Raw genomic sequence first — 24,895 nt, 5'->3', positions numbered from 1 at the left:
TCATGCAAGAGCTCGGGTCTCAGGAGGTTAAAACATCTAAGATGTAAGAGCCTATAGTGTCAAATAGTTGAGTGGGATCCAGAATACACACTTCAGTACTTTATTTTTTATTCAGAGAGATATAAACATCTAGCGAGATATCATTCTGGATTTTCCAGGCAAGCAAAATAGCTCTGTTTAAAGGTTTTATATTATGCAAAGCTGACTCTTGTGAACTTTAAGTCATGTTAGAACACTGTTATGTCCTCAAAAACATACCTGCAGTTGAATTTTGTTTCTTTCACACACATTTGAGTAATGCTTTATGTCTACATCTCCAAAGCTCAAAATACCACCTTAGGATGTCATGAAACAGAAGTTTTCAAGTTAACAGTTATCATTTACCTTTAGATCAGAATAGGTCAGCAATTCCAGAGCATAAATCATCCAAATGATTCAAGTGATGGTGTATGGAAGTTAAAAACACAGTGGAGCACTTCCTTTATCACCACATGACATCACAAGGTGGAACAGAGTTTAACAACTCCTTTGATGTTTTCCAGTCAGGATTTAGACATCACCACAGCACTGAGACTGCTCTTATCAAGGTGACAAATGACATCCGCCTGAACACTGATGCAGGGCTGCCTTTGACACTGTGGATCATGGGATCCTCTTACAGAGACTAGAGGACTGGTGGACATCTCTGGTACTGCACTGAACTGGTTCAAGTCCTATTTAGAAGACAGGGAGTACTTTGTTGAAATTGGAAAATGTGTCTCAGATAAAATGTCCCTGACCTGTGGGGTGCCCCAGGGTTCAATCTTGGGACCCCTGCTGTTCCACCTCTACATGCTGCCGTTAGGCCAGTTAATGATGTGCAATGATGTGTCTTACCACAACTCTGCAGATGACACTCAGATCTATGTCTCACTGCAGCAGGTGAACATGGACCAGTGGATTCACTCACTACATCCAACAGATCAGTGTGTGGAGGCAAAACAACTTTCTTCTGCTAAACTCAGACAAGACTGAAGTCATCATCTTTGGCCCACAGAAACAAAGAGAAAGTGTCCAAATGACCTCCAGTCTCCCTCTCTAAAACCTTCAAATCAGGCTAGAAATCTAGGGGTAATAATGGACTCAGACTTGAACTTTAACAGCCACATCAAATCAATAACATCTGCAGCTTTTTACCATCTAAAACATTGCAAAAATCAAAACCAGACTTAGAGAGACTTATCCATGTGTTTGTCTCCAGTAGGTTAGACTCCTGTAACGTCCTGCTCACTGGCCTCTCCAAACGAGCGTTAAGACAGCTGCAGTACATCCAGAACACTGCTGCTTGAGTCCTGACTAGAACCAGGAAGTATGAGCACATGTGTCCTGTCCTCAGGTCTCTGGCTCCTGTGGCTCAGAGAATAGACTTTAAAGAGGCTCTGTGTGAACAAGTCTCTCCATGGACCTGCACCAAAGAACATCTCCCACATGTTAGAGCCACATGAACTATCTCACACTCTGAGGACTTCAGGGCCCGGCCTCCTGCTGGTGCCCAGAGTCAGGACTAAACATGGAGGATCAGTGTTTCAGTTTTATGCAGCTAAAACCTGGACCAGTCTTCCTGAAGATGTGAGACAGGCTTTAAAACTGTTTAAATTCAGGCTCAAAGCGGTTCTGTTTAGTTGTCCATATGACTGGAAAGGTTTTTTTCTGCACTCTTCTCTTTTAATGTTCATTTTATGATGATTATTTGTAATTATTTATGTTTTCATTTGTACTATTCTATAGTCTCCATTATTTGGGACACAATTGTAGTAGAGCCAACTTTAAAAAGATGAAGATAAGGATACATCATGATGCATTTTGTTGAAGGCGCAGACTGTGCAGAGTAAAGTGCTTCATTCAATGCTGTGATTAGAAATGCTATGTTTGTTAAATGCCTCAAGAAAAAATATTGTCATTGAGTTTGTGTGGTGTGTGTCTATTTTACAGTCTACACAGACCTTAATCTGAGTCTGAAATGAGGCTGGATTTGGTCATTCTTGAGCTCCAGGCAGTGGCAGTAGTCCAGTTGACCATTTTCCCACAGACTCAAAGGTCAGCGGTTTGATCTCAGCTCCAAGTGCATATGATTGTGTTACCTTAGGCAGTGTGCTCCATGTCTCCATGGAGCACACTGGTGCATCTGGAATTGGCCCAATTGCTTTTACTTTTTACCACTTTATGGTTCTCTGCTTTGACTGGGGGATATGGCGATAAAAAATACTACATCTACATTGGTTCTGGTGAATGTAGCATTATGAAAACAATAAAAGTTAACATGGTGAGCTAAATATGTTATGTGTTCACAGTTAATACCCCGCAGACGTTTAGCTTGGACTATGCTTCAATATGTGGCCCTCAATGAAAAAAAAGTTGGGACAACTTCTTCTGTACCATTTGACTGTTTGACCATTTATGTGTAGGCAAAAAGCACAATGACTTAGAATGGATGTATAAATAGTTGGGTGTTTATTTTACTACACAACTTCTATTCGTTTTTCCAGTTCATGAAACTATACAAAGTACATTTGAAGACGGACAACAGACTATCGCTTAGTTCAACTTTGTGTTCAAAAAGTTACATCGTTTAACAAGTAAATATGCCAAAGCCTGCGATCTTCTAAACTTCTAAAAGCTGCTTCGGACGAATACGGAACATTTCAATGAGCGATAAAAAACAAAGCAGTAAATGTTGAATAATATCAGAAAATCACTACACAAATTCACCAGGAATGGAAAAAAATAAAAAAATGTACAAAAGTCTGTGGAGAGTGGAGCGTTTGGGAGTATTTAGTCAAACATGTCGTCATCCTCTTCGGCTTCGTTGTCGGAGTCGAAATATTTGACCTCCTTTTTGGCCCGGGCTGAACCTCGAGATAAGTTGAGCAGACTGAGGGTGTTGCTGTCCAGGTCGCCATCGTCGTCATCGTCGGACGGAGCTTTCTGGGGTTTCTGTTTGACAACAACAAAAAAAAAAGGAGGTTAAGAGCAGGGGCTGATGGATTATTTGGAAGTGCGGAAAGTAGCAAAGCAGCGGTTCACACTGGGTTCCATTAGTGTGTCGATATTTCAGGGGGGAAAGGGCTAATCACTGTGGTTCAGAAGATGTCACAACATTCAAAAGAGCTGTACGGTTTAAAAAATGAAAATGTGTGGCCAAACTTTTGACTGGAAGTGAAGTATTTTACAATTATGTTCAACATATCAGTAGATTTTATACCATTGTTAAACATTATATTGGACTAATCACCATTTTGACATTTCTAAAAAGAGGCTACTGGCAAAAACACTTTTACCAGATTTTTGTAATTTATAGACAATGGACATATATTTTCCTTTTCTTAAATATATATATGTAGATTACTTAACTGCATCTGACATCAATAGCAACTTTATAAATCATACTTCAGTTTCTCAGTAAACGTGTGACATTTTCACACTTTTAGTTCCATCAGCAACAGTTGGCTCTTAAGAATATTGTGACATGTGAACAAAATATTTAATTAATTAATCTAATGAATTCCACATTTAAACCCAGATTATTGTATTGCAGAGAGGCTAGCACAACAACTAAAGCAGAGGCTAAGTCAGGGTTAAATCAACAGCACCAAGTACACACATTATTGTCAGAAATGTACAGGAAATATGGGAGCAGTAGTGGCATTTCAAAACAAGAGCACAATTTCACCATCAGTGGGTTCGTAGGTCAAAGTTATGAGATTCCCAGACTCCCTAAATGTTTGGTGTTTCGTTCGGGGGCGGGACTTGGCTTGATAAATAATAAAAAAAGAGCGTTTACAAATAGATTGGTGGGTTTATGTGGTTGCAATAAAACATTAAGCTCCGCCCACAAATGAAATACCGAATATAAAGGGAACCCAGTGAGATTCCTGATCATTATTGACGTTCGAAATTTAGGTAAGGATTACTGGGAAAACTTAGGGATGGGTAAGTTCACCATCAAGCTACGTCATATGATTCTGTTACTACCCACAAACAGGAAAGGCCAAGCGGTCTTTTGAAAATCTTTCTAAGACAAGTACAAAAGCACCACTCCATGTCTTACCACTGCTACTTGGACTGCTTTCTCCCTTTCTGGACAAGCACAAAACACCAAATTCATTGAGGTTAAATCTGTCTGCTGTTAGAATAGGCCGTGTCTATGTGAATGTGGTACTGACCCGTGCTGCTGGTTTGTTGGCCTTCTTCATGGGGCTGTACTCGTCATCCTCAGAGCCAGAGCCCTTCTTCCTCTTCCCCCGGCCTTTGCCTCCTGAAACAAAGAAAAAAGTCAAAAATCAGATACTAATCAATACTAAAATTATAGGGCCCGAGAGAGATCATTATATTACTCAAACATGTAAAGCATTTCAACCTTTTCAGGCATGTTTTGATAAGTCGATTTCACTGCGTACCTCCTCTTTAATGTCAGTGTTAAAGAGGCATGTTGGGTGTTACCTTTCAGTGCAGGGGTGGGCTTCTTGGAGCCTGTGTCTGAGTCTGAGTCCCAGATGGACTTGTCTGGTTTCTTAGCTTTGGGCGCTGGTGTTTTCTTGGGTTTAGGTGGAGTGTCCGTCTGCTTCTTGGTGGCTTCAAAACAAACATGAAAACAAAAATCAGAAGACGCTAATGCAGGTCTAAATGCTGCTCCTCTAACTTCTACTGGACAAACTGGAGCTCTACAGGGTTAGGGTATAAAACAGCCGTGGAAACCGTATTGAAAATTTGTACTCAAGTAAAAGTACAGTTGCATTGTTAAAAAAGACAAAAATGTACTCAAGTAATGGCCTTTATATCTTACTTTTGCGTGCGTTATCACTATTTGTTATTAAGTGTAATTTGTCATGAAAAAGACCATTACCCCTGTATATGTTAATGATGATAAGCAAATAAATATAAAGTACGCATGAAAAAAACTAAAAGTAGGGCTGTAGTCCTTTAGTCGACTAATTGATCGATGGTATCTTAGTCAACCAAAATGTGTATTAGTGGCTTAACGATGTTATTTAGATTATAAGGGTTTATATGGAACAACAGCAGAAAGGAGTGAGTTAGCTGAATATTTGGTATTTTTTGGTATTTGTATCACATTAAACTCATGATTCACATGTTTATTAGGTCTTAATATAAAGGCACTGTTTTACTAGTGCTTTTTCATACATAAATAGTTTTTGCATAAACTCATTCAGATGTATTCTTGTGAGTGCACTTTGGGTCAGATACATAGAGATACATAATAGTTTTCTTTGGTTGACAACAGGCCTAACTCAAAGATTTACACACAAGCACAAAAAATTAGTTAGACTCCACAGTTGTTATAAAAATGTGTCTCACCTTTTTTTGCTGGTGTTGCTGGTGACTTATTAAAACTATAACTGGAGTAAGTGGTGAAGATCCCCCGGTCACCATCATCACTGTCCGAATGTGAGCCATCTACAGACATATACGACCTAATGTTAGTACTTGAAAAACTTGTATTGCAGCTGATGTCATCAACATATCCCAGAGGAGTGATGCTAACTGTAGGCACTGTGCTGTCTGAAGCTCGAGCTAAAACAGTGCTCACAATGTTAATGTAAGCATTGTTTTAACAAAATCTGACAATAAAGAACTTACTTAAATGGAACTACAAGTGATCCGATTTGTGCTACTAAAATTACAGTCAAAAGCTAACTTTGGCCAACAGTTTTTCAGTTAGTCACTCTCACCTTTTTTGCTGAAAACTCTAAACCTAAATTGAACACTTCTCCTGAAGATTTGCTATTTAAATCCATTTTGTATTTTTTCTTTCTTTTCAGAGAATCTTAAACCTTTTTTGGCAGTTTGCTAATGTGTGCTCTGTCCCACCATAACAGCTGAACATTCCGCCATAGCCATACAATAGAACACACCCAGAATGATATCACTGCAAAGTATCAACACAAAATGAGACAGAAAAACAAATGTGTACTCACCGCTGTCGTTGCTCTTGTCAGAAAAGGCTGACTTGGAGGAGGAGAAGATACTGCTGGGTTCCTTCTTCTTAGGAGCTGGTGCAGGCCTACACCACATAGAAATGTTATGGTTAGATGCAAAGAAGATATCAAATACAAAAATAAAATAACAAAGCATCACTTAGCTACACACATTCAATATGCTTGTGCTTGTATTTTAAAAAGGTGCACTGTGTAACTTGCCCTCAATGGTCTAAATGGGGTGTTTTCATGCTAATTCTGTTAATGTTGCGCCTCCGTTTTTGCCATTTTGTTCTTTTCTGAACTGTGAAATCCAAATACGTATTTGCACTGAAATAAAAAAATAATGCGTACTAAGTTAAATGAGGAACTGAGGAACATTGAGGTAACATTCAATAGGTTGATGAAACTATTGCACATCCCAGGCTTGTTAAGCTACTGTGTACAGTTTTGTATTGTTTTTTTTAAATTATTATTATTTTGTATTATTTATGGAGACTTGTCATGTGAGAGCCTGGGTGATGTAGGCTTGTGAGCTGAGCATTGCACAGAATATTACAGGTTATCATAAGGAGGGTTTGAATAGGGCCTGAGAGAGATCACTAAAATACTCAAACATGCATGGATCACATCTAAAACCTCTAGTAGAAAGCAAAAAAAGATGATTTTGCGTAATACTGTCGCTTTAGTATTTCTTCACATAACCTTCCTTGCACTCATTAAAGCAAAGCTACTGTTTCTTACGTGGACTTGTGCACTGGAGCAGAGAACGAGTCTTCATCATCTTCATCGTTGTTGTGGTCGTTGTAGGAGTCTTTGGGCTCAGAGGACATGAAGTCGTCTTTGTAGGAACGGGCTGGAGACGATGCCATGTTATCTTCTCCATTCTCCTCCTCCTCCTCCTCATCTCCCTCCTCCTCAGAGAAGTCAAAAGTGTACTTGGGCTTGGACGCTGCGGGAAAGAAAATATGATTAGAGTTGAGAGTTGGGCCTGGTTGCCAACGATTGCATCAGTCTGTATGAAGATAATCGAAAAAATACAAAGGGATTTAGGGTGGAGCGATATGAGATGCAGAGTGTCATTACATGTGACACTGATCAAAACAAAAGAGTTTTTTGAAATGAAGATTAAATTGAAATCTACATCTAGTAGAAACACAGTCACACAGAAGATAACAACAACTTTCAGTTTTAAAAATACTGAAAAAAAATACATGTACTATAGTGATTCTGAGTCTGGTCACCAATGAAATGCCCCATTTTCAGATGGGCATGATTGTCTGCTCGTATCTAAATAAATATGGCTGCTTATGAAGAAAAACCACGGACTAAAACATTAATTTCTGTGGAAGCACTAAAGTCTGTTAGTCTGAGGTGAGAAGTTTGATTTTGTTTGTAAATGATGGGAGAGCCTTTGTTTCACACGTGTCACTGAAATTCACATTTAGATTTAGTTACAAAACGCTCTGAGTAGCCCTCCAGTTAAAATGACTGTGTAAGCTTGTTTGTGTAGTTAGACTTTCAGACTGAAATAGTGTTGCATGTGTGCTGTTCATGCTGTACCTGATAGCCTCTGGGACTTGGTCTCTCGGGGGATCACCAGTGGCTCCTTGTCCTCCAGGTCAGAGTCAGACTGGGACTCGGCGTCAGACCACGGGTTCCTCTTCTTCACCTTCTTGTTACCGGAGCCTTTGGGTGCTGCTGGTTTCCTCACACGGGGCGCTCCTGCGGCACAAGTGTTACATTAGCAGGCTAACTGTGTGTAAGGATAACAGATCAAAGACACAGCTTTAAAAACAGATCCTCTGCAGAGGCAACTATCTGAATGTTTATTTGATTTTTTTTCTCCAGTAGATGTTTGTCAGGCCAAAGCTGGCACACTATCAGACTGCAATAATATAGATGGCATCTCGTGGTGATATGTGAGAATACAACAGGGGCAGGTTGGTCAGTCTAATGACAGATGGTAGTTTTAAGGGACTTGCAAATGGCACAGAACTCTTTATCCTCAACTACCCTGATGTAGGAAGTACTGGGAGAGAATTTAACACATTTATATGGTTAAAACTGGAACTAAACTGACCAGGTTCCTTCTTTTCCTTCTTGACCCGAGGAGTCTTTGGTTTGGCACCAGGAGTAGGACCATCTCCTCCTCCCTCTATAACCAGGCCGTCTTCATCCAGCTCCAACTTCACCGACAGGTCAGCATCCCCCTAACAGAACACAAGATACAATTACATACAATGCAATGATTTTTAAACAAATATTCCAAGTAAAGAAATCTTTCATTTTAATATTGGGTCAAAATGTTTACTAGTCATCTCTTTTTTGAGTCAAGTTTAAAATAATAACACAATATTTTCACAAAAGTCACAATAGTCAATTAGTACCAACAGAGTGGCGATCGACTGAAATATATCAGGCTGGTATTTGCACTTTTTATTGCATCGGCTATCGGCCTTCAATCTCCAAGAGAGGCTAATATTTAGTTTGGGCCAACCAGCGGCCTAAAGAATACACATTAAGTTTTATTTGAACACTTTACTGTGATGAAGGCACAGCACAGAATGTGATTACACACATTACTTATCCTGTATATTGTGGATGAGTTTGTAGTAAACTCAAATTATATAATTTGGAGAAAATAATCAAAATCTGCCCCACAAATCACCATCGATTTCAGCAGTAGATATTAAACATGGTCTTTAAACCAATTTTGTTTCTGAGGTCTAGTGGCTCCAGTTACAGCATCCAAAAACTTGAACGTTGGCATTTTAACATTAAACAGCAAATTCTACCATGTAATTCTAACTTTTTTTTACTATACACCCTAAAAAGCCTGCACTGTTTTTTCCCCATGTATCTAAGTAAAATTTTTCTTGAGCCACTACAAATATTTTGTATAAGCAGCTCTTGAAGTCAAAATAAGTCTGTCTGTGTGTAATTAGAATGCATTTTTATGTCCAATAATCAGAAAGTGATGAACATTAAAAAATTCACAAAATCTGGTATTTTCAAAGAATAGACAACAAATTTAGACACTACATTATATCTGAAGGGGCAGTGCAAGAAACACAAATGTTCAAATTTCATATTGGCCACATACGACCTTTCCTCAAGTAATAGTAGTGTTACTTCAGTAAAATTGTACTCAAGGAGTAAAAGTGTGCGGCTATAAAAGTACTCCACTCTGGGTACAGTGCCTTTAAGAATACTTTGACATGGTTTAAAGCAGCAGGTACCTTCTTCTTCCTGCCCAGGCCCTTCTTGGCAGCCTCAGACTTGATTGGTTGTGTGGGCGGGTCCACTCTGCGTCCGAAGGGGGATGGCAGGGTCTCCTCCAGGTTCATTTTCTTCACTTTGGGTTTGCCCACTTTGCCCTTCACTAGTTTGATGGCCCGGCCCACGTTCTGCTCCTCACGCTCCATGTTTTCCACGTTCTGAGGGAAACAGGAGGGTTTTTAGGTTTAGCCCACTGATTTTTTAAAGTATGCTTTTGATAGGAGTCATGGTTATCAGAAGAAGAATAGCAAAGATACAGATTTTCTGTTGTTTTCCCCTTTAATTTTTTTCTGGCTTTTATGATTACTATGGTGATAATCAATTTGGGAGTTGCTACAAAACTTTGATAATTTGTGCTTATGGTCCAACTAGAAGAATTTTGGCAACTCTGGTTTTGTTTTTTTCAGTATCAAAATACCATCAAATTCTTAAAAGGTACAACATGTATCTTTATGGAGGTGGCATGTCATCTGCATGATTCTATGGAAACTGAAAATTAAAACCATTACTTCAGAACATTCTGCATGGATAAAACATTTTATATCATACTGTGAAAGATTATAGCCAATGAAAAATTTCAATGGAAACAAACAGAAGAGGGCACTCCTTTAGGCTAAATAAGTCAGGTTTATGGAGATGTAAGCCCGCTCACTGTATGCACCCATGTTTTTAGGGCCATAAACACAACTAAAAAAACAACAACATGCTTTTATTTTTGTCTAAAAAGTTACATACTGTGGCTTTAAATATTACAAGGGCAGGTAAAAAGTGTATTGCTGCTTACCGTGAGTTCCTCCACAAATACTGCCAGGTCCTCCTTCCACAGATCCTCTGGAGACTTCTTCTGGAGTTCGTGCAGCTCGCCTCTCTGTACGGCACATTACAGAACACATTAGATCTTGAGCACGTTCTTGACTCATTATTATGTGACGTGGGTGAGGGAGGTTTACCTTCTGGTCCCTCTGTTTGAGCAGCTCGTCCACCTTCTCCTTGGTCAGACACCACAGGGGCATGTTGAGGATGTAGTTGAAGTTTGGTCCTGACGAAGAGCCCGAGTCTATGGAGCTGTCACTGTCACTGCTGTCCTCATCCTCCTCGTGGAACTGGCAGAGAGACGGAGGAGGTTAGTTCAAAGCAAATAAATGTCTGGAGCTCTCTATAAAGCCTCACAGCTCCACACGTTTGGCATTACTAAACATCTTTTAATGTATTGCTGAGATTGGTCCAAGTATAATTCCAATACGATTTAGATTTATTGATCAAGTAGCCCCAGTATCCAGGAACCCAAACCATTATCGTCATGTCTGTACCTTTTCCTGTGCCTTGGTCCACGCAGCCACAGGGTCAGACTCGTAGCCTTTCTGCACCAACATGCGAATCAGCTCTCTCTTCGTCTTGTTTTCTGTAGAGAGGTTAGCAAAATGTGTCAAAGTTTAAGCAGGTAAACATATGCAGAACGTAAAATGCGCTGTACCTATTTTTACTGCCCTGAAAACGTGAAAAATACAACTACTTCATTTTAAATGGTTTGAAGGTCTAATGTTATTCCTCACTCGCCATATGCATTCAGAGCATCCTAATTATTTACAGTGATGAGTTAATAAGCACTTTCAAAACTTTCAGGTCAGAGTGGAGTTTTGCCATCACGGTAATAGCCAACAACAACTAGCATGCTAACAACGTACTTCCCGATACTCTGACCATGAAATGCTTTATAATTAGCGGACAGTATGCACCAGACTTATTTTGAACTCAAGAATGGCTTATACAATATATCTGTACCAGTGTTGTCAAAAGTATTAAAAATCAGAAACTAATCGATGCTAAAACTATCAAAACTAGATACTCATTTGAGCAGGCATCGATACTGAAAAAGTCACACACATCGTGGTATTGGAATCTGTATCGAGTATAGTCTATTCCTTAATGTTAAAATCACAACACAAATCTGTACTGGAGCAGGACAAATCTTGCTCAAATACATGAAAATAAATAATTTAATAAAGTACAGGGCCTTTAACATGATGCACTTGGAAAGCCAGGTCTCACCAATGGAGATCTTCCCCTCGATCTTCTCCAGGACGAAGCGCGCCTGGTTGGACAGTTTGGCTGACTCCGCCCCCAGACTGCCCAGCTGCCAGTCCTTTCGGAGTTTGTAGTAATGCAGCCGCAGCTCGAAGAACTCCTTTAGGATATCATTGACTGACTCATACCTCTTCAGACAGCCCATGTGGTCAAACAACACCTACAGTATACAAAAATATACAGTGATATTTTATGAAAGACCTTGTATTTAGAGTGATTTTATAAAACAGTACAACTTCAAGAAGGTAAATGGTGAGGAGAAACAACTATAACATGGTTAAAAGATCTGAAAAGTCGATTTAGCGTAATGGGTCCTCTTCAAGTAGATATATTTCATACCATAGAGTTGCAGGTGAGAGAGGACTGGAGCTTGAAGACTTTGTGCAGACCAGCTGCCTCCGCTTGGGCTAGCTTCTCCTCGGACATGCGGACCACAAACTTGACAGTGGTGTCGGTGTGGTACTCCTTGTAGTCGTTGATGAGGGCAGGGGTTTTCTCTGTGCCTTGTACCATGGGCTCCAGCACCGTTTCCTTATAAGCCTAAAGATGGAAATACACAACAGGAAATGATTAAAATCGATAACTGAAGAAAGTTTGCATGATAATATTGACAACACGATTTACCTGTGTCCATGTACGGATGGGCAGCTCGGTGATCTCGATGGTGTTTTTGTCGATGACTGAGACCTCCCCGCTCACCAAGTACTGGTTTTGGCCCAGTTCATGGATAATTCCTTTGAAGCCTTTGTAACTTGGGAGCTGTGGGACAACAATGTATTTCATTTTAATTCACTAATTCATTAAATACATTTTACAGTATTACCCGTAGTCAAAAACTAGGATTGTCAAAATATCGAAAATCAGATAATTATCAATAACAAAGCTGGTATTGAAACTAGATACTAAAAAAAAGTCACAGACACAGGACTGAATGGTTTTAGAATGATCTTGAGCTGTATCAAAAACATGTATGAGACAACAGACTAGTATACACCCATGGACCACTATGGAACCTGCCTGGATGAATGAGGGATTACACAGATAAAAGGACACATGGCAATAAAGGAAAGTACTATTATTACATTTTGAAAATCACATTCTATTGTCTAATTAAAGAGTGTTTTTCATTATCATCGGTATTAAGTATCAAGTCTATTCCTTAGTATTGAAATCAAGCTTGAATAGTTAGTATCGTGACAACACTATTAGGTCTACACACTTACCATGGGCAGGGGGTCTTGGTGGTTGAGCATCCTGTTGATGTTGTTGACGATCTCTCTTGGGTCGTAATTGGGGATCCTACAGGCCCAACCTGTGCCAATGCCCTCGGCTCCATTCACCAGCACCAGGGGCAGGATGGGAATATACCACTCTGGCTCCACCTTCTGGTTGTCATCAAACAGGAACTTGAGCAGGTTGGAGTCCACAGCTGGGAACAGCAACTTGGCCAAAGGACTGTGGAAAATGATTTATTAACACTCACTTCTGTTAGGTTTATAAACATTTATGCTTTTTTGTATTTACATTTAAGTGCATATGTTTACTACTTTTTACATTTTAGATACATACAGAAGACATAAGATGGATGAAGTAAGATGTATAGAATTATGCAGCAAAGAAAATGAAATAATAAATGAGAACTTTTGACTGGTAACGTATTATGTAGTATTGTTTTTATTATGTTTAACGGACTGAAATCATAAGTGTATTATGTGTATTACCTGAGCATGGTGAAGATGTAACGTGGGCTGGCAGCGTCTTTGCCTCCGTTGATGCGAGTACCAAACTGACCCAGAGGCTGCAGGATGTTTATGTTGTTACTGCCCACGAAGTTCTGAGCCAAGTTCACGATGGTCATCATGAGAGCTTGCTGCAGGGCACAAGAAACAAAACATTATAGATGGGCCAGTATAAAAATCTATACACCCATAAACTAATAGATACTAAAACTACTATCAAAACGAGATACTAATTTTAACAGTACTGAAATAAAGCCACAGTACATAATATATATTAAAAAAAAAAAAAAAAAAAATCACATTTTGACCTTTCCTAAATATTTTTTTAATGTATTTGATCTAAACCAAAGCCAGTATATGAGCTCTTGATAATCTTAACAGAATGTCAAAATAATAGTATTTTCTATTATTATTGTGGTAACAAAATTGTGTCAAAAATTGTATTAGTATCAAAAAACAAACAAACAAAAGTTTCTCACAACACCAGACTGAAGAGTCTGAAAAACTGAAAACATTTTGAGCAAACGTTTGTGAACAAGGCAAAACACAATAGTTGGCAGATTGCTGACATTTGTTAGAAAGGTCTGTATTTGTAAATAAAATCACCTTTCTTGTTTTATTATAACGGTACAGCAATCTCTCCAAAAATCCTATCCAAGATTCAACTGTATTTTTTTTTTTATTAAAGATGGGATATTTCACATCTATGTGGTATTGATTGCTAACACATAATATATTTAGATCATGTTACCTTTGGAAAATGCTATATTCACCAAAAACAACGTACTAAACATGTTTTATAAGTTTCACTTTTGTTTTTGAATCTTCCCTCGCTTTGCTCCCAACCCTGCATCCCACTAATGAAACACATGCACGACACATCAGGGTTGTCAAGTTGTTGTGTACAGTTTTGTATCATGTTTTTGTATATTTATGGAGGATTGTCATGTGGGAGCATGGATGACGTAAGTTTATGGGCTGAGTATGGCACAGATACTTACTTCTAACCGTAAGGAGGGTTTGAATAAGGCCCGAGAGAGATAGCCAATAAACTCAAATGTCCCGTTTGCACATGGCTGGAGCAGACCATACCTCTCCGTGATGATAGGCAGACATCTCGGCCACTGAACCAGCCAGCTGAGCCACTTTGACCTCCCGCTTGTCGTTCCTCTTCATACAAGTGAACAGGACTTTCCTCTGACCGGGCTTCAAACCTGCACCCGCAAAGACAGTTACGCGGGTTAGGTTAACTGAAATTTCTAGTCAAAATTAACACTTTTGCAGATGTTAGACTGATTTGTAGGTTTACTCAAGCTTCAGTCAACCAGTTCCTTTTCATTTTAAAGTTGGTTTAAGTTTCTATATTGAGCAAAATTGACTCTGACTGACTTGTGAGCTTGGAGCCATGTTATAATGTTGACACCTCATCATAAACATACCCGGAGTTGTGTTTTGTTTCATTCACACATGTTTAACTTCATTATGACTGTCAACTTCTCCAAAGCTCAGTTCCACCTTGTGATTTCAGGGAGTCGTAGTTTTCAAGTTAACAGCTACCTTTTACCTTTAGTTCAGTAGAGATGAGCAAGTCCAGGGCTGAAATCATCCAAATGACCCCAGTGAAGGTGTATGGAGTTTAAAAACACAGTGGAGCACTTCCTGTATTACCACATGACATCACAAGGTGGAACAGTGTTTTTTTTTTTGTTTGAGAGAAGAACTAAATATGCGGTGTTTGCGCGTTAATGTCTAAATGAAACAAAACAACTCCAGGTCTGTTTGTGACGAAACAACATTTTAACATGAATCAGAAAATATGGGCCCTTTAAATCCATAGTCATTTGTAACTCTTAAAAATTCTGTGTCATTGCTTCATAGGACAGAAAAATATCTACGTTTAGTTTTAGCAAAAAAGTATGAGAAACATATTCAACAAATTGAAAAATGTTGGACAAGATGATTTAACACACAGAGGTTGGAATTTCATACACACCATCAACTAAGGACGGGATGGACCTTTCGTTGTCCGAGTTGGAAAACAGAATTAGCTCCTTGTTGATGAAGTCATTGTAGGACAAGTATTTGGTTTGGGTCCCATACAAGTATTTCTACAAATTAAGGAAAGCAAAGATTAGTCTTCTATGGCTAAAATACAAAGAACATAACATATGACAACAATGTTAATATATCAACTTAGATTGACATTATATGAATATTAACTCCTCAATCAGCACTTTGAAATTAGGGGCGATTCACGATTTTTTTCTATATAATATTTGTTTTGATTTATTGTAAAAGCAGCTTATAGGGTCAAATTATAAAGCATTTTTATTGTCCACGAATCAGGAAGTGGAATGTGAATGTGCCATTAGCATGCTAGTTGTTGTTAACATTAGGGAAAAATCAATCCAGTTATATCATAAATCACTGAAACGGTATTGTAAAGATTCTCACCTCTGGCAGCCCATGCATCCTCCTCTGCCTCCTGTCCTCCATAAAGTTGGTCAACCATTCCTTTCGGTCGTCTGTTTTCTTCTTACTGAAGGCCTACAACAAAGATTGCAGAGTTTTGAGTTATTTTAAGTTAGTTTTGTTTAAATAATAACCAAAAAATTATAAGTACTGACCAAAGTAATGGCAGCATCATCCTCTGCTCCACTGTATTTGAATGAGATGCGGTGTCTCTCCATGTCAGCAAAGTACTCCTTGGCCTCCTTGCTTGTACTTGTGCCCAAACCTAAAACAGCAAGACTCAATATTGGTTCTGTTCACGTAAGATTAGGCTGCAAGATTACATCGAATACATTATAACACAGTAGAAAGCCAAGTTAATGAGTAAAAACAGGCGTTTGCCCTTGGAAAATCCTTATTTTTAATGCTCAGACCTTTGTAGTACTTTATATGCCAGGTTTTGAAGTTCTCCGTCTGTTTTTTCCATTCGTCAAACTCTGGGATGCTGAAGAAGGATAACTGCTGTTTATTCTTGGTCACCTTCGAATATACAGAGACAGTTAGGCTCCAAATGGTCTTAGCAACATTACTAATGCAGTAAATTTGCAAGTATTGAAGGTACTGCTACTTACTTTGACAATGGGTGTAATGAACTCCTCCAGGAATGTGTGCTTGAGCAGAGAGGGCCAGTTGTGGTGGAAGAAGTTGATGAGTAGCCCTTTGATATGGGAGCCGTCCTGGTCCTGGAAAACGACGACAGAGAAAGAAATTGTCAGAACTTTCAAACACACTCGGGAACGTTCTTTGTAAACTCGTGGGTCACCTGATCGGTCATGATCATGATTTTGCCGTAGCGCAAAGTGCGTAGTGACTCGGCGTCGTCGTAGCTTTTCTTGTACTGCAGACCCACGATTTTGATGATGTTGTTGATCTCTGCATTTTCCATAATCTGTTTGGAGGATGAAATGGTTAGCAGCTCAAAACGACTGCACGTTTTGGAGTAGACTCTGAACAGTTAAGCAAAGTTTCATTATTTTGTTTCGATGATAAAGGTTTTCCAAATACTGTAGTAATAGAAACCTGCGAATCTTGTAGTAGGGCTGTGCAATAAATACCACTTTAATTGAGAATTAATTGCTCCACTAAAAAGTAAGTATGTATATGTATGTATAAAATGTTCTGCTGTTCAGTCTCACACTCATATAATTACAGTCACAAATTAGCTAGCATTAGCAAACAGTTTTTCAGTTAGTCACTCTCATGTTTTTGTTTAAATCAAACTCCTAAACAGAACCATGGGCGCTCATATTCATTACAGGCTCCTGAAAATATGTTGTTTGAATGTTGTTTCTTGAGTTTTCAGACAATCTAGCAAACACTGCAAAATAAGTTTTTAATGTGTGCATTGTGTCACCATGGAAATGACTCAACAATCTGCCATAGACATACATGCTGAACGCCCCCAGCTGTCACTGCAAATAAATCCAAAATGTCTCCTCTGTCTCTATGTCTCTATCCCACCTGTTTGTGAGTGGCCTCTCTGACGTTGAGGATCTTCCCTCTGAGTGGGAACACTCCATATCGATCTCGCCCGATGACTCCAAGTCCAGACACAGCCAGAGACTTGGCCGAGTCTCCCTCAGTCAGGATCAGTGTGCATTCTGATGAGTGCTTTCCACCTGGGATCAAGAAAACAATTTACTATGACACAAGCGATAGTGGAGTTAAGGGCCTATATACACAAAATCTATGTTATAATTCTGTATCCTCATCAAAAACAGAGTTGTGTTTAGTTTCATTCATGTTTAACAGACAAACCCTGCATATTTAACCACAGTTCTTCTCTCAAACAGAAAAAAAAAACACTTTGTGATATCATCAAATGATAATGCAGAATGAACTCCGCTGATTCTAGTGAAGCTGTATGTAGTTTAAAAACAATCTGATCAATCTGATTATTATGGCAGTACACACCGGCGTCGTTGGCATCGTCCAGTTTGGGGATGCCCTTGATCTTGCTGTGCTTCACCGAGGAACACTTCTTATTCAGCTGCGTCTGCGCTTTGAACTTTACCCAGTTCAGAATGCTCTCCACGATCCCACAGTTAGTCGCCTGGAGGAAACAAACACAGAGGGTCAGGCAGAAGCTGCTAAATGTAGACATGTATGTTTGTGATCAATATAAATGTCATCCAGGAAATATCAGACAATGGAGCTCAACAGTGAGCACCCACTCTGGGGAAAATGTATAGAAAATTTACATCCCGAGCCATAGACTTTTTGAAAAACATTAAGAGTTCTAAGTCATTGCAGAGGCCAACCATCTACATGCTAACTAATATCCATAACGTGGTTGTTTTAAGTCCAAAAAGCCCATTTAAAAATGTATTGGCTAAATATTTTAATAACTTGGTATTTAAAATCTGTTTCTGAAACTTTATAATCTATAATTATAGGTCTTGTGGTCATTAACTTACACAGAGCTGAGCAAGCTTTCAAACTTTTAATATACATTTTTGTTGGAAGTCGATTGGAAAAGAAAATAGGAAATTTACTTCCAGAACCGGGGGACGGGTACATACTGTTGAGCTCCATAGGAAATCAAAATAAGGCCCTTACAGCACGGATAAACTTTTCGGAGAGAAGGCACTTGGAGCCGAAGCTCTTCATCTGCAGTGTCATGTTCTCCTTGGTCTGGGAGTCGAATGTGGGGTTCTCAATCAGACAGTTCACAAACACCCAGATGTGGTTCTTCACCTGCACGAGAACCACAGTTTATATACAACACCATACGGGCAGTTATCACACTGTAAATAACAAGTACTGCACCTGGAAGGGTTTGACGGACACTCCAGCCTTGTTCTTCTTTTTCACAACCTCAATAAGTTTGGACACTATCTGGTCCACCACATAGTCAATGTGCCTGCCTCCCTAAAACGTGAGAATAATTAATTAGTTGCTGCCAAAGTTACACATGAATCTTTTTAACTGCTTAAATTAGATAAGAAGTAGAAGCATTTCCCAATTTAGAAAAAATCTGATTATCTGCCAATTGAAGTCTTACACTTACAACAAAAAATCATCAAGTTTCAAGAGCCTGCCCTTAAATGCAGAGGCATTTGGCTCAATTTTGACTCCATGGTCTGAACCCAGCAATACTGTTGAACTTTCCACGCAAACCAATGAAATCTCCATGGACACAAGCAGGTAGACGACTCTTGTTTCAGAAAGGTTACTGTACCTTGGTGGTGGCAATACTGTTGACAAAGCTGATCTGCTGGAAGCCCTTCTCGCTCATGGTGAGGCACACGTCCCAGCGCTCATTCACAGCTTCATTTACCACCTTCAGAGCCACACCCGTCTCGTCCACTTTGTCCTTCACGTACAGGTCTACGTAGCTGCGGAAACTGGTCACCTACAGGAAAAATAAATAAAAGAGAAATGGGTGAACGATGTCAGAATTAAAGTCCACTGTCCTACAGAGGAAAATGTATATTGTGTTCTTGTCTGCAACATAGTTCTGCTATCTACATCTATGATTCCTGTCGATCATTATGTTGCATTTTGGACATTTTAAATCAGAATATGCATCTAAAATGATTTAACAAAAAAGCCAAGACAGTAGCTGTACTCACAGGTAGTTTCTTGCCGTTGAGGGAAACTTTGACGCCTTTGCAGGAGCCGGCAATGTCATAAGCTCTGCGTGTGAGCAGGGCCACGATGTCCTTGTCCAGTTTCTCCATCTTAAACTTGGACAGGTCAGGCTGGAAGGTCACGCAGGTGAAGTCCTCCCCATCAAAGAACTTGATTTTAGGATCTGCAGTCTTGGTCATGTTGTTCTGCCACGTCTGGGAGACGCACAACACAACAGCATTAATAAAGAATCAGAGGCTTTAAATACCATCAACTATCCCATTAAAACTGAGTTTGTACCAAAATATTTTTGTTTATTTAAAAAAAGAAAAAAATCACACATAGATCATAGTATAACAAACAATTATGTATATGTTAAAGCACAAATACTTTAGAATACACTGATAAATAACATTAAAGCAACTACATGTAATTAGATTGGCTGACCCTCCCTGTTGTTCTCACATATTACCACTAGATGTCTAACAGTGTGTCAGGTTTGACCTGACAGAAGAAGACCGGAGAGCACAGGTGCGTTTCTCAGTCACTTGTGCAGACTTGCGTGCTTGTGAACTTGTGAAACGTCACATTCCACACCCCAAGTCCTGTTCCAATTCAAAGGCCGCTTCTCGGCCTTAGGAAATCCCTGGACGAGAACTTGCTTTGTTCATTTTCCTGTATCGGAGGAGATACTGGGCACAGTACATTTCCCACAATGCACTTAACATCGTGCATGTACCGGCGCCTGATCACCATCTTAGCAGATGTGGTGAATAAAACTGTTTCATTGCTTTGATTTTCCACATATTGAATGAGCTTATGAAATCTAAATATATAAACATTTCAGTAGACCAGAAACCTACAAAAAAAAAAAATTGGGTCTCAATCAGAATTCTGAAAAAAAAATGTACCGTAAATTTCGGACTACAGAGCGCACCTTGATATAAGCCGCACCAGCTAAATTTGAAGAGAAAATCAATTTTGTACATATATAAGCCGCACCTGAATAAAAGCCGCAGGTTTTCATATTGTAACATGAGATATTTACACAGAAAGACGGTGCACCGACACGCTTTTTTTTAAACTGTGCCTGAAAATTGGCACCAACACGACAACAACACGGGATGAACACATCTGCAGGTTTAGAAAATAAAGCTGCACCAACACGGAAAATCTGCTTTTATTTCCTCTGAAAACTTTTGTCGTCTTTTTACATTGACCAAGTTGGATTCATTGATGTCGAGCTTACGTGCAGTGGCTCTATTTCAGGGGTCGGCAACTCGCGGCTCCGGAGCCGCATGCGCCTCTTTCCGCCTCATACTGCGGCTCTGCGTGGCTTGGGAACTGACACAGACACAGCTCACAGTCCTGCGTAAAGAGCCCTGATTTTCAGACGTTGTGCGCACAGGGGTCAGGAGCAACTTTGGCCCGTCCCTAATGACACACTAATAAGCTCGTCCGTAGATGTATCATGAAAATCCTGCTGGAAATCGCCACAGAAATCTATTTGATGTAGTAGCAAGTATATTATCTGCTCTTGTCTCCGCGGTGACGTATCACGTATAACACATCAGACACGACGCACAAAAGTAGAGCCACAAGCGAGTGAAAATGAGCCAAAACAAAAGTCTTTGGAGATCTTTTTAACAAAGGGGAAAAGGACAACTGAGGAGCCAGAAGAAGAGACTACGACCTCCAAGAAAAAGAAAGATAAATTTAACAGACAATGCCTACTTAAAATCTGGGTTTGTCGCTACAGGTGACTCACGCGCACAGTCCGCTCTGCGTAACATACGGGAAAAGCAAATAAGGCAATGAAACCTTCAAAACTGCTTTGGCACATGGAGAATAAGCACCTGGGATTAAACGATACGCTACGAGTTTTTTTGTTGTTGTTTTTTTAAAGAAACTGCGGAGTAGAGTAGACATAATCACATAATCAGCGCGATGCATGATGCAGCGGTTTGGTGAGTTGTATTTTTTTAATGCACTTAAGTTGTTTTTGCCATATTTATCTGCCACGTGTAGAAGGCTTGTCCGTGAAAGTAAAACCTACATTATTCCGTTACATTATTGTTATTAATCTGCACTAAACTGGACACTTTATAACACCGGTCACTTTAATAAGCCACTTTGCACTGTTGTTCTGATGCTGCTATTGTACATATTTTTTCCCTTTAAGTATTTCATTTGATTTTTTTAAGCATATCTTTTTAACTTTGTGCATGCTCTTATTTGTATTTGTATTTATTCAGTGTGTTTATGTTGCACTTTTTCACCGTATCAAGTTCCTAGTTTGTGAACTGTGTTCACAGACTATGGCAATAAAAGTCTTCTGATTCTGATTCTGATTCTGATTCTGATTATACAGTGTTATCTTCATTTTAGATGTCAAAAAGTATTTGTGGCTCCCAGTGTTTTGTTTTATGTGGAAAGTGGGTCCAAATGGCTCTTTGCGTGTTAAAGGCCGACCCCTGCTCTGTTTCCTTTCTGTTTCTTTATCTTAAAAACTGCATCATATCCATTTCATGATGCGCAAAATGATCGTTCAAAATCAAAACTAGTGAATTCTTCAGAGCAGAATCTTTCCCCACGTCTGTCTCACTTTTACGTTTACAGCTAGAGAGCGCCCCCCAGGGTCCGTTATCCAGTAAAATTCCATATATAAGCCGCACTGCTGTAAAAGCCGCAGGGTTCAAAGCGTGGAAAAAAAGTAGCGGCTTATAATCCGAAATTTACGGTATAAGATGGCTTCTAAGATGGATATTTTATGACACCATTTATTTATTTATTTATAATTACATTTTATTTTATAATTCTTTAAATATTATGTATTTAACAGCATAGGGATTCATCTTGGTCAAAATTTGCAAAGTCACTCAACAAAGCTAATTGTGTAATATCTTTTATTTTTTAAAATAAATTTATGTTTATTCCCTGTGATGTCATCAAGTCCAACTATCCCAAGGTGAGAGAGTCGAGTCTGAACTCGTCAAGTCCATTCTCCAAGTCTGTGCAGACTGGGACTTTAGAAACGGCCCAGCTGAGCCTGAATAAAGGCCAGGTGAGGGAAGAGGTTTCACACTCTTCCATCTACTGGTAAAAAAAATAAATACATAAACTTGCAGATCATAGCTTTAGGGACTGGGTATTGTTCAAGAATTTTTTTATTTTTTATTTTTTTTTTTAAAGTACTGAAAAGTTGAGCAGCTCTAGCTGTCAGCTATAAATGCACAGGTAAATTAAGTGACATAATGTCACTCCCATTTGATTTTGAATTAGCTACGCATGATGGAATTATAACATAAAAATAGATGCAGTTATTAAAAACAAATAATTCTTGTTAGAAAAAACATATTTCTCAGTTTAAAAAACATAGACAGGACATAGTATTACATTTGAAACATCTAAAGATGCATTATTTTCCCAAGTTTAGTTAAGTTAAACAAGCATTTGTGAAAATTATCTCCCAGTGTCTTTTACAGTAACTGTTCACCCAGTTATGTGCAGCCCAGTGCCCAGTCCACTGTGTAGCAGTGACCAGCCTACCTTATTCACGAGCAAATGTGAGGGTCCTACAAAACAGCACAGCACACTCAGAGCAGCAGACGGAGTTGAATAGGGATGAGCTTAGGGATGGACAGATAGGGATTTTTTTGTTTTGTTTTTGGGAGCCAATACCAATATCCAATGCATAGTTTGCTAAAATTGGCCGATAAGCAATATTGTTTTTTTTTGTTGTTATTTTAGATAGTAGTTAGTTAACAATATCGATAGCTTTTTAAGTCCATGGCGACACCCACACATTTATGGTTAGTTAATATGTGATCGTTGCTTTAACTTTTCACTTTAGTAAAAACTGGGGCAAAAAATAATTTGTTACATGTTACTGTAAAACATACAGCAATATAGCGCTCTTCTATTTCTATTAAAAGCACAAATATATCAATCAAATATCGGTACGGAGTATCGATATTGGTTGATACCAGTGTCTACAGATATCGATGCTGGTCCTGATATATTGCCCATCCCTAGAACTGAACCTATAGTCTCACATATTTACATTTTGATATTGTTGGCTGTTGTGGAGGGCCTGACCTGTTTAAAGCTGTGTCTGTACTCTTTGCAGGCAGTTTCCACGGTGAACTTGGTGCTGAAGATGTTGCAGAGTTTGGCACCATATCCGTTTCTTCCACCTGTGTAAAAAAAGAATGATTTTATACAGCTCACATAAACCATAGTTCAAGGTTTACAAGAAAGTTTTAGGTCTTTTGATATTTTCAGGCCGTTTATAAATATTTCTTCTCAGAAAATTGACAAACTTTTAGTTTGTTTAGCAGAGCCATTCCTGTACAGTGTATTTGGCCAGCTCAATATATAAGAACTCTTTGAGATACCTGTGACTTTTTTCTCCTCGTCGTCATAGTTACTGGAGGTGAGGAGGTGTCCGAAGATGAGGGCGGGGACGTACATCTTCTCGTCTTTGTGTTCCACCACGGGAATGCCTTTGCCGTTGTTCCAGATGGATATAGTGTTGGACTCACTGGGATAACATGAAACAGATCAGTTTATTTCTAAGTGATTATGTGTATGCTTTTAGGCTTAATTAGGCTCATTCCAAACTTTAAATGTGGATTTCTCCATCTTTCTTTCCTTTCAACACACAATAAAACCTCTAGTGAGCCTGACACCCTGGACTTTATGTCTCAGCCTGATTTCAATGAGGTGGTGGAAGATCAAATCAAAAATCCAGAGTAAAAAAAAGCCCCCCCCAACCACCCAATTCTAGTCAATAGGTCACTTTTTAGGGTATGGTCTATCAGCCTTAAATCCCCTGCACAGGCCCATATTTTGTTTTGGCTGACCTGTACAGCATACACATAAACCTATGGGTAAATTTTGTTACAAATTAAACAATTACATCCACTGCCAGTCAAAAGTTTGCGCACACATTTTTCAATGTATTTTTGCTTTATGTTTACTACTTTCTACATTTTAGATCCACACAGAAGAAATAACATATAATGCAAGATATATGGAATTATGTAGCCTTGGTCTTCTCTCAGTGAGCTTCTAAATTAAGTCTCCTCAAATGGTTTTCACTTCACAGCTGTCCCTTGCCAGGGTCAAGAAATGTCAAAAGTGCAAAGCAGTGATCAAAGAAAAGAGTGGCTATTTTTAAATCTAAAATCTAAAACAAGTCGAGCTATTTTAAGTGTATTTTTGTTTGCTGCATTCCATATATGTCCATTCATAGTTTTAATGCCTTCAGTGATAATCGAGAGTTGACACTTTTGTTGTTCTTGTAAGCGTTTGTGTTGTTGGTAATGTAAACGCTTTTGTATGCGACACTTGGTTGCTATGCCGACACGATGTGAAGGTTGTATTCATCATTTACTGGTCTGTTTTGTCTGTTTTGGAGACTGGCTCCAGTGAGTTGAGACAGCTGTTGTTTTGCTCTTGTTTTGGCGTGGGTTATGGCCTACAGTAGCCCCTTGTGTTCAGAAAATAAACAACCAGAGGAAATTCAGCACATTTCCTTACACCAGAACTCCACAATATTCAATTAGATAACAAATGTACAGTTAATCAATTTATGAGTAAATGTATGTACTAGACTGTGCTATAAATCTAAAATAAACTATAATAATAGTTAGTTTTTGAAGTAGCAACACATTTTCTATAAATGTTTTGTAAGAAAGATAAATCAAAATTGCTTGGTTTCTTGCC

General features: G+C 39.0%; 1 protein-coding gene across 2 annotated transcripts in view; it reads right to left on the bottom strand.

The window, feature by feature from the left end:
• Positions 1–2,473: 2,473 nt before the first annotated feature.
• Positions 2,474–24,895, bottom strand: part of top2b (DNA topoisomerase II beta) — a 28,211-nt gene continuing 5,789 nt past the window's right edge. Inside the window, exons 5-37 of one of the 2 annotated variants that reach the window (XM_033974871.2) lie at positions 23,563–23,708; positions 23,264–23,361; positions 19,168–19,380; positions 18,774–18,947; positions 18,362–18,463; positions 18,152–18,289; positions 17,507–17,645; positions 17,054–17,211; positions 16,356–16,481; positions 16,165–16,275; positions 15,967–16,072; positions 15,709–15,818; positions 15,536–15,628; positions 15,075–15,189; positions 14,174–14,295; positions 13,064–13,212; positions 12,566–12,797; positions 11,967–12,101; positions 11,682–11,882; positions 11,307–11,502; positions 10,568–10,659; positions 10,208–10,360; positions 10,042–10,125; positions 9,218–9,415; positions 8,059–8,188; positions 7,539–7,700; positions 6,720–6,927; positions 5,976–6,061; positions 5,356–5,454; positions 4,480–4,611; positions 4,203–4,294; positions 4,088–4,116; positions 2,885–2,973 (exon numbers count right to left, since the gene is read on the bottom strand). In XM_033974871.2, the coding sequence (XP_033830762.1) occupies positions 4,093–4,116; positions 4,203–4,294; positions 4,480–4,611; positions 5,356–5,454; positions 5,976–6,061; positions 6,720–6,927; positions 7,539–7,700; positions 8,059–8,188; positions 9,218–9,415; positions 10,042–10,125; positions 10,208–10,360; positions 10,568–10,659; positions 11,307–11,502; positions 11,682–11,882; positions 11,967–12,101; positions 12,566–12,797; positions 13,064–13,212; positions 14,174–14,295; positions 15,075–15,189; positions 15,536–15,628; positions 15,709–15,818; positions 15,967–16,072; positions 16,165–16,275; positions 16,356–16,481; positions 17,054–17,211; positions 17,507–17,645; positions 18,152–18,289; positions 18,362–18,463; positions 18,774–18,947; positions 19,168–19,380; positions 23,264–23,361; positions 23,563–23,708 (4,324 nt within the window). In that variant the 3' untranslated portion in view covers positions 2,885–2,973; positions 4,088–4,092. Of the gene's footprint in view, positions 2,974–4,087; positions 4,117–4,202; positions 4,295–4,479; positions 4,612–5,355; positions 5,455–5,975; positions 6,062–6,719; positions 6,928–7,538; positions 7,701–8,058; positions 8,189–9,217; positions 9,416–10,041; positions 10,126–10,207; positions 10,361–10,567; positions 10,660–11,306; positions 11,503–11,681; positions 11,883–11,966; positions 12,102–12,565; positions 12,798–13,063; positions 13,213–14,173; positions 14,296–15,074; positions 15,190–15,535; positions 15,629–15,708; positions 15,819–15,966; positions 16,073–16,164; positions 16,276–16,355; positions 16,482–17,053; positions 17,212–17,506; positions 17,646–18,151; positions 18,290–18,361; positions 18,464–18,773; positions 18,948–19,167; positions 19,381–23,263; positions 23,362–23,562; positions 23,709–24,895 lie in introns of both variants that reach the window. The other variant, XM_033974870.2, reaches the window with a different exon arrangement.

The sequence above is a fragment of the Periophthalmus magnuspinnatus genome, chromosome 11, assembly GCF_009829125.3.
Source record: "Periophthalmus magnuspinnatus isolate fPerMag1 chromosome 11, fPerMag1.2.pri, whole genome shotgun sequence".
Lineage (NCBI taxonomy): Eukaryota > Metazoa > Chordata > Actinopteri > Gobiiformes > Gobiidae > Periophthalmus > Periophthalmus magnuspinnatus.
This window is presented reverse-complemented; position numbering and strand designations above follow the sequence as displayed.